This window comes from Mesitornis unicolor, unplaced genomic scaffold, assembly GCF_000695765.1.
Source record: "Mesitornis unicolor isolate BGI_N332 unplaced genomic scaffold, ASM69576v1 scaffold14327, whole genome shotgun sequence".
In the NCBI taxonomy this organism is placed as follows: Eukaryota; Metazoa; Chordata; class Aves; order Mesitornithiformes; family Mesitornithidae; genus Mesitornis; species Mesitornis unicolor.
This window is the reverse complement of record NW_010195855.1, coordinates 22,851-32,592: the sequence shown is the minus strand read 5'-3', so window position 1 is coordinate 32,592 and position 9,742 is coordinate 22,851. Positions and strand designations below refer to the sequence as shown.

Genomic DNA, 9,742 nt, shown 5'->3' with positions numbered 1-9,742 from the left:
GAACAGAAAGATGTACAATTTAAAAGAATCCACATAATCACTAGGTTTCACTGCAAAGTTTCATGTATTGGATCACTGTGCCTGCATCAGAATTTGCAGTAAGGAACTTCTTTTTCAGATATCTGTTAGAATACATATTCTGTTTGGGGATTCCCTGTCCACTTGTCTCTGCAATCAAGTTTCTATCAACTGAAAAACACAGAATAAAAGACTCTGCGCATTTTGGAACAAGAGACAACTCAAAGCTGAAGGTAATTACTTATTTTGTCCCAAATGGAAGAAATTACAGCAGCATTCAAAAACAGTTACTGCTTTTGGAGAATAATTTCAAGAAAACAAAAATTAGTCACTTCGAGTATTTTGGTCTATAACTCTAATGAATTTTTGAAACTCAAGGAAAAGGACAGCATAATTCATTCTTTCCATTATATGTTCTGCAAAGACCATCAATGCCAAATTCAATGTCAAAACCATTGAGTATTTGTGGCAAAACAAAATTCAAATTACATGGTATTTAAGAAAAGTTTAGTTTAGTTTCTATCTTCTTTTTGGGTAAATCAAAAAGCTATAGAACAGCCTTGTAAAAATGTCAGAAAAATTTGCTAGCCAAAGCAAAAATTGTGTTCTGAGCAGCTTTTTATTGTAATGGCTGCTGGTCTGAAGAAAATCATCCATCTTTCACCTCTTATAAAATAATGTATCTTCCTATGGGAGCCCTATGGGAGAAAAGACTAAAAGTCTTTTGACTCACCTAGGAGTATGTGAAGGAAAAACTTCAAGTGGCACAGCTCCCTCTGTCTGTTGTCCCAAACTGGCCCTGTACTCGTCTAAATTTTCTGCTGGCACATACGTAATACTGCAATAAAATGGGACATGATTAAAGCAGCATGAGGACTGCTGGTCCTACCTTTGGTGGGTGTGAGGAATTTATATGAGTGAGTCAGTCAAGTCCACTTCATATAGTCATTGACTTCATAGCCACAGTGCTGGTATGTTGGGAATAAGGAGTTACATGAAAATTTTGTGACTTTACAGTAAGTATGCATTTATGGTTGAATTAGGTAGCTGAACTGCACATAATTTTCTGAGGGCTGGTCACTCCATTTTAAGTAAATGGTGTTGGAACAGGGACAAGAGTATAATAGAGACAATCCAGCTTCAGTCAAAGCAGAGATTTCTTGTGCAAAGACAAACACTGAAGGATTTGTGAGGTGTGAAGCACCATTACCATCCTGAATAGTGGCTGGAAATGCTTCTGTAAGTTGGCTTGCAGAGGATTTGTGCTTTCCTGTGTGGTTTTGTATCTATTTTAGGTTTCTATGCTTTTGGTGAAAAATACTGCATGGTGTTGGACATACAAACATGTTACAGCACACCAACTATGCCACAGGGAGTAATCCCCTGCTCAACTCCTTCCTCCACCCCTTCATGCACTTCCAGCCAGCTGGGGACAGTCAGACAGTCATGTTTCATCAGCCAAATGACATGCAGACTCCTGAAGCCCTGGTGTAACCTGATCATATCTGAATGTCAGAAACACAAATGGTCCAGTAGACTGGAGAGGAGGAAACAAAGAGAAGGAATTAAGATCAAGGGATGAAGGACATTTCTTTTAAAAATTCCCTCTACAGGCAAAAGGACACCATGATCTAAACAGGGCTACTCAGATGGCCCTTTTTAATTATGCTTTACCTTCTTAAAAACCTTTAGTTGTTCAATAAGCAACTTAGCTATCAGATCCAAGTCTGTCAAGAAGTAACGCTGACAGAAAAAGAACACCGAAAAAACGGCTGGCCTATCATTCATCACACAGTTGAAATAAATATGAACATATTTCCCCACAGAACCGACAGGGTAAAAAAAAAATTAAATCTTGACTACTTCACAAGGACATATAAGCTGCTGAAGAGAGACTCCAGCTCCAAGTCTCTCACTTACTTGGATCCCTCTCCTGTCTTCCACTCCTGATCGGAGTCCTCCTCTGTCTATGACTCCCTGACTGCCACTGATTCCACCACTCATTGGTTTTCTGCTGAATATAACAAGCAACAGAAGGCAGAGCAAATAAACAGTAAATAACTAATGCTGTCTGTCCAAAACACTCTATGAAAATTAGCATAAGGACTATCTTTTTTTGTCATCTATGTCTGCCCCCAAGCATGTTCCCTACCTCCTCTCACATACATCGTATCTAGAAAAGTGCAAAAGATGGTCATTAAGGAAGTGCCTAGGGTGTTGAATAGGAATAACTCTCCAGTTCTTTTAATGGAAATTTCTAAATCATCCACATTATCACCAGCTTCTTTTCTTTTCCTTAAATACCCTCCCTCTTCTGCTTTGGCCTTTTTCCAAACACACAAGTGTTATGTGCTTGACACGAAGTGTTTTCACTCTGAAGTGCTGGCTAGTTAACATATACTAGGAAACAAGGACTCAGCAGAAAGTCACTGACTCTCATCTGTCTTTCCTGAGGGCATTCCACTGGGAAACATGCAAGACACACAGCAGTTAGCTTGCGAAGCCCTAGTAGTAAAATGGAGAGAAGCAAGAAGGAAAAGAGATTTTTAAAATAATCACTACTAATTCTCAGCTATCTCCAACTCCAAATGTACTGAACTATAGCACTAGACCACTATATTATGGTCACAAAACTCTCACAGAGCAAATGCTGCGGCAGAGGCACCACTCAATAAGCCTGTAAGAATACCTTGCCTCTACAAAAGCTACAAGATGTGCAAGCTGCATTTGAATGAAAGAAAATGTATAATTCATCCAGTTACATTCATCAGTTTAATCCCAAACAAGTTCATCAATGTTCACCCTACAAAAGTAAGTAGGAAATAATGTCTTTTCCCTTGAAAGATAGCTGCAGTAAAGAAACCAGAATTGCAAGCAACATTTCTGCTGGCTAGAAGGCCTGGACAATCTCCTTTATGTTGAATTGCAGCGGGAAGCCTTTGTTCAAGATATGGAAAGGAGAATGGCAGGCTCCTGCAAAAGGAAACAGATTTGCTCAGATTCAGCCTGGATGTAGACAGTAGAGCGTGATCACCAGTTGTAGAGTGTCTGACATCTTTCAACTCTTGTCTAGTCCTTTTGTACAAAGGGCACATGGTAAAATCATGCAGAGTCCCAAGGTAGTACCAGTCCTCACCTCATACTTCTGTCCAACATCAGGGCTAGACATCAGGTAAAGGGGAGGCAAACCATATGCACTCCAACTTTTGGGATATCCTGTGTTTTTCATTATATGAATGAGTAACTGACACTGCGCTGGGACATTCAAAAGGTACAGCTCAAAAGTTGCTCTCAAACAGCCTTACATACTACTCACAAACGTCTCCCAAAAGCTCTCTTAAGTAGGTAAGCTTTCCTTTCTGTGTACAGCACAGGAACTGAGAAGAGAGGTTCACTCCATCGCTTTTAAAAATGCATCTAAAATTAAACAACTGAATTACCTAATTGATTTCCACAGATGGAGTAAAATTTAGATAGTATCACTGGGAGCTGTTACATTTTAGCTCTTTGTAAAACTACATTATTTCTGTTCTGGTGCTTAACTACAGTTCTAATTGCCTAATCTTAAACACTCACAAGGAAAATTCAATATGTTTTAACTGTTCACTCTTATCTACAACTAAACCTCAATAATGCTTCAGCTACTTCATAAATATAAAACAGAACACTTGTATTTTGCAAAAAAAAATAAAAGCATAGAAAACTAAATTACATGGATCAAAGGTATTTTCCGTGTAGGAGTTCACCTTTGTTTCTTGCTCATGATTTCCAAAGTTCAGTTCACTGCAAAGGCTTCCCTAGCTGATCTTATTAGCCAAGCTGTATTACTGATGTGACTGTCCTTCTTCCCTCTCTCCTTTGCATGTTGTTATTGAAATGAAAAGTAAAACAAAAAACCTAGCTTTGCTGACAATTAGAGTTTTAAGAAACATGTATACTAGAACGTCGTCTTTGCTAAGTGAATACCTGTCCTGGTCGTGTCTTCTGTGACACGCAGCAAGGCCAAACTGTACTTAAAGACCTCGGATTTATATCCGTCAAGATTTTTTTCCCTGTTTAGTACTTCATGGGCAGATATTCCACAGTTATCAAACCCATCACTTGCTGGATTGCTACTGTAGCTCACTTCTTGGAGGTCACAGTGAGGTCTGAAGACATTCAGCATCATCCAGTGTGTGACTGGGGTGATAAGGGGCCCAGAAAAAGAAGGGTGTTGGACTCCTCTAGTGAACTCTGTTGACTCTTGTGCTGTGAAGCGCAAATAAAAATTCACCCCAGCGCTTGAATGGTTCATCTGCAAAAGGGACTGATAATTGCCTTAATATGGTCACAGGGAAGAAAGTAAGACAAACAAGTGCCAGGAAACAGGGATGGAGACATAGAAAACAGGAAACAAGTAAATGACTGCTCTACTACTGTGTTGCATTTCTTTTCTGCAAAAGAACTTAAAAGTTCAACAATTTAAAGAGAAAGTATATGCAGGGTTTAATCATCTCCTCTCTTTCACAGCTGTACAGCTTGGAGGAGAAAGTGTTCTGGTTTCATTTCTTGAGAGCTACAACCACCCTCCTCCCCCCAGAGATATGCACTAGCAACAAAAGCAGCAAAAACGGAAACACCAAAGGGTGTACATACGAAAACACCTTGTAAACACAACACCACATGCAGTACAGAGGAACGTTTATCACATGCTTGACTGAATAGCCACACAAAACCTTGAAACACTAACAAACCAAATAACAAGGTATGGAAAATGTTCAGGACAAATAACTGTCATTAACATTTAAGAACTAATTTGAAACTTTTTATACACAAAGAAAGTAAAATGTAAGTGCCACAGAAAATATGACACTGAGATTAATCCAGATATCAGTACATCATACTCATGTCAATTCTAGCAGTGAACCCTGCATGCACACACGTGCTCTGACCACATGTGGGTTGGCTGTCATAGATGAATTTAAAACATTACCAGTCTTTTTTAGAATACAGGTGTTTTCATTCCAGTCTCAGGAAGTATGCTCCAATCGTCAAGTTTGAAGATATATACACCCACACACACACTCTCATACTTTTTTTTAAAAATATATACACAGCCACATGTGCATGCATACACAAAAAGAGAGAGTGAGTATGTACCTATATCTGGATATATCCCTGACATTACTATGGACGTCATAAAAGCATGGAATGATTTTACAGACAAGTTGCAACATAGAGCCATAATGAGTTTCTGAATCGCCAATACTCACACATAAAAGAGGGCCTGATCATCAGCAGGTGCTGGAGAAGATCTAGAATGTGAAGCATATGATGCAGCATCTTTTTACAATGGTGTTAACAAACGTCAATGTCCCATGCTGAATGCGAGAGGCATACTTATGTAGTTAAAAGTGTGAGCTGCTTTTTTTTTCCTTTCTCCTTTTCTTTTTTCATTCTACCTCCACTGCATGTACACCTCCCCCAGAAAGCATCTGCTCTTTATCACTGTCTATAGCAGTGATTATAAACAAGCATGGAAAATGGAATTGCAGTCTTTTATTTCTTGATTAGGAATTCATTCCACACTTTAGGCAGGTGAATTCTGATTCAGCTCTGTAATTATCTGACAGATGTTACAAGCAGCTGCTGCTGAGCACAAAACTCTGGCTATTATCACAGAAACAGAAGAGTTCTTGGCAAGGTGGAATGAGGAATGAAACAGAATGCATTCTGGTAAGGCCACACATCTGGTTTTCCACACGCAAAAAGAAAAAAATTAAATACCTAAGTCTGAAACTCAGATTGCTGGTTCTTGAACAATTTAAAATTGAAATTCTTTTAATAAAATAAAACAAAGCCTTTATGTGGCAAGTAAGAACAGCTTCATGTTTTCTCAGCAAATCATGATTATCACTGAAACACAGCTTTGACATTAAAATATTTCTGTTTAATCACTTTTGGGGGGCACTCTGCTACCCAGAAGAAAGTTCAGTTTAAAAGTTAGTGTCAACTTTGCAGCTCTGTACAAATAAAGAGAAATTATATCACAATGGCCACACTTGAGTGCCTGTACACCCTTGCTTCCCAAGGAAGACACCAAGGAGATTCAACATGCTTATTTGAAATACTGGCCCTTAAATCGCAAATCCTGCATGGTGGTGCACCACATTAGCTCTGAAATGACATCTATATAGCAGTGGACCCCTCTCAGCAAATAGGAAGAACTACTGTAAGATAATGCTGCATATCTCCAAATTTCTGATCTGAGACACTACTCATATGCTTATAGCATAATATTTTTCTGGTATCCTGTACTGCCCCTGAAAGAAATTAGAAAAACTACAGAAAAGTTTAATTGCGTTAAATAATTTTGTATCAAAATTATGTACACCCCAAAATACTGTCTTTATTCTTGCAAGACTCCTTTAGAAGCTACAAAAGGATTTGGTCTTTCAGTTCTTCGAAGTGCAGAAACCAGTAAGCCCTTATCATGGGAATGCACGAAGAACATAAACATAAAATGAAAGACAAAAATCTTAAGTGAAAGCATGAATAGCAACTGCTTCTTCTCTGTGAGATCTTTCATAAAGGGAATGTACTTTTCTCTGGAAAACCTGAATATTCATGTCTAAGACAAGATTCTAGTATTTCTGACAAAAGACTAAGACTACGAAAGAGAATTTACAGTCACATAGTGTAAAATGCAGCAGCTGTAGAAGGATAAGCACAAATAATGAATACATCTGTGTTTGATCATCTAACTACAGCACTAATAAAAGACTACTCACAGAAGAACGGTGCTGTAATGTTTGTGTATCTAAGCAGAAGCACACACATGCATGCACACATACCAACTGATTTCAGTCATGACAGTCAGAATCATAATACAGTCTGAAAGCTTACAATAATAATCAATGTCACATTTTATCAATATTGACTCACTGATATGCATTATAGCACTGACAATAATGTAATTCATTATATGAGCATGTTCCATTATTTAAACAAGCTTGCATTAAATCATAATCCTAAATGCATGACAGCTATAGGACAGACAGTTAAACCTACCAGCCACAGTGAAGACACTTGGCCTACCTGTTCCCAAAACGCCAGGTCTCTTCAAGGTTATAACACTTCTCGGGAAGAATGGAAAGCCCCGCAGTCCATTTTGAACTGACAGACACCACAGAGTTACCTGCAACCACTTTGGGACTGAACTGGTCCCTTTCAAGGTCACCATCTTAGATAAATAGATGCTTCTATTACTAACAACTCCATTAATCCCATTCGCAGATATGGCCCAATCCATGTTACCATGAGTTTGAGAAACACGGCTATTATATTTTTTGAAGCTGTAAATCAAGCATTGGTGTGTTTAGACTACTATTCACAAGCTTAGAATCACCTCATTTTCAGATGGTACATGAAGGCAAAGTTAACTCCACAACCAGGACAGTGAGAAAGAACTCCCCTTTAAGGAACGTTAAAATTCTGTACATTAAGTGAACTTCAGAAGAAGAAACTTTCTCATCAAGCAAGTAGATTTTTCAAAACCTGTATTAACTACTGCCAGTTTAAAGGAGTACTCCCAAGAGCAGATACTTACGCACTAGAGAAAGAACTGCTTCATTATGTACTAATAAAAACTTGGAAGTAACTTCACAAAATAGACTGTTTCTGCTCTTCGTAACAGATGTACTGAAAATGTTTTAAATATTACTTTTCTGCATTAACATCATGTGTCATACTTTCTGTCTGGCACTCAAAACCAAAATCCATTACAAAGATCTCCATCAAATGAAACCACTTGTGCAATGGCCAGGAAAATCCACCTTTGAGAAACACAAACACCTTGAGGAAATCCTTCCTTTCTTTAGAAAAATAATGCTTTGAATGCAAAACTCTGACTAATCCCATTCCTTCATTAAAATCAGGCAAGGCAGTAATGATGGTGATTACTAATGACAGTAATAACTTTTCTAAGAAAATTCAAAGCCTCTCACACAAGTGATTTTATCTTTCAAATCTATGAAGCTGTAATCTGAAGGTAAATTATCCAAGTGAACTTACAGGTAAATTAATCTTGTAAAAACAAAAAAAAATTTCATTTCGAATACTTGCATAAATAAATAAACAAATTTTGATTATAAGCCTCGTCCTACCACAATTCATCATCTAGCTTTACCTACTTTATATCTGGTCCAATAAGTGAATGCCTCCTTAACATAGCCCGGGCTTGTGCATTGGTTAAGTTAGTGGTTGACTCTTCATTAATGGACAGGATGCAGTCCCCTGCGCCAATCCTTCCATCACGACTTATAGAGCCTCCATGGATCACACTGCGGACTATCATTCCTGAGCCATCTTTATTGGAGCTTACTGTCATCCCTATAGTGAAAAATGCATGAAACAGTTAATATCTTTGAGCCCCAGTCCTCAGTGCCAAGGGAAAGAAATGTAACCTGAGGCAGGGAAGGTAAAAGCCAGTCAGCTGACCTGCCAATGTCAACAAACCTATAAAGGTTGCTCTTATTCTCCCTTGTATTTCCTTCTTTCCAACAGGAGTCAGCAGTTAAATATCACAATCACAGTATCTTTGCTTCTAAAAGAGTCAAGTTTACCACTCTTCTGGATGGTTCGCTGAATTAATACACCACATTTCAGTTTAGTTTATGATGGTTCTCTTTGGAAATGAGGTGAAATGATTAAACAGTTAACTAGGAGAATAGGAGAAATAAAAGCATGTTTATTTTCAACAGAATGCCTGGACCAGATCCCAGCGAGATAGTGGCTGCCTTCTCACTCTTCTAGGTAGGCCATCGCTTAGCCCCAGAAGAGCATTTTGACTTGTGTGAGAGCCCACACACTACTGATGGATACAATCCACTACTTGAGTTACATCAGGATCCCACCTGTGGTACAAAAGGACACTTCTCAATGTTTATATACATCATATAATGCCACCTTCTTCTCACTTATGGAAAATGAGAGAGATGATCTTTCCCCTCCTCCCACATGTCCATTTCACTATGGGGGACTAATTTGTGGTGCTGGGCTTCACATGTCTCTGTGACTGTTCTTACATGCATGAGTTGTCACTGTTCTTTTCAGGTCAGTTGGTGCTCATGAAATCAACCCTGACAACCATTCCAGAAAGAATGTGTCTTCACTGAAGCAGTGGAAAGGTAGCTGAAGGGCTAGCACCCTGGAAATCCACTGGGTGAATATTAATACTGCCAAACTAATTTTTATTCTTTTTTGTGCACAAGATGAAGCTACTGAATTAAGAGTGCTTATGGAGTACTATCTATTGGAGAAGGAGGCAGTGACTACCTTACAACGTATTCTCCTGGTTTTGCATGTAAACCTCAGGCTAGCAAGCACTTGGAGTGCAGCTGTGTGTGTCTGCAAGCCCTTACTTTATTGTCTAGACTGTGAATGGACAAAGATGATAGCTGTCCAGAGCAAAACCTCCAAGGATGCCAACTATGAAAAATTCTAAGCATTTATATACAAACATGGCCACAGAAGACAGAGATTGCATGCTTTACTCTGTGACCTTAGACCATGGGAGACTCTGACTGAACAGAGTTCAGAGGGCAGTTGTAAGCCCCAGGCTACCCAGACTCAGCCAACCATGCAAACATCTGCCTATATATCTGCCTCAGAGAAAAAAAATATACTGTATCCATTATAAGAACATCACTAATCTGGATATACATCTGTGCTTTTTAGGACTGCA

General features: G+C 38.7%; 1 protein-coding gene across 1 annotated transcript in view; it reads right to left on the bottom strand.

Moving 5' to 3' along the window:
- Window positions 1-9,742, bottom strand: part of LOC104543611 (multiple PDZ domain protein-like) — a gene marked incomplete at both ends in the record, with an annotated part of 46,072 nt that overhangs the window by 13,990 nt on the left and 22,340 nt on the right. Inside the window, 2 exons of the mRNA XM_010188265.1 lie at window positions 751-856; window positions 8,190-8,388. Of these exons, the coding sequence (XP_010186567.1) occupies window positions 751-856; window positions 8,190-8,388 (305 nt within the window). The remainder of the gene's footprint in view (window positions 1-750; window positions 857-8,189; window positions 8,389-9,742) is intronic.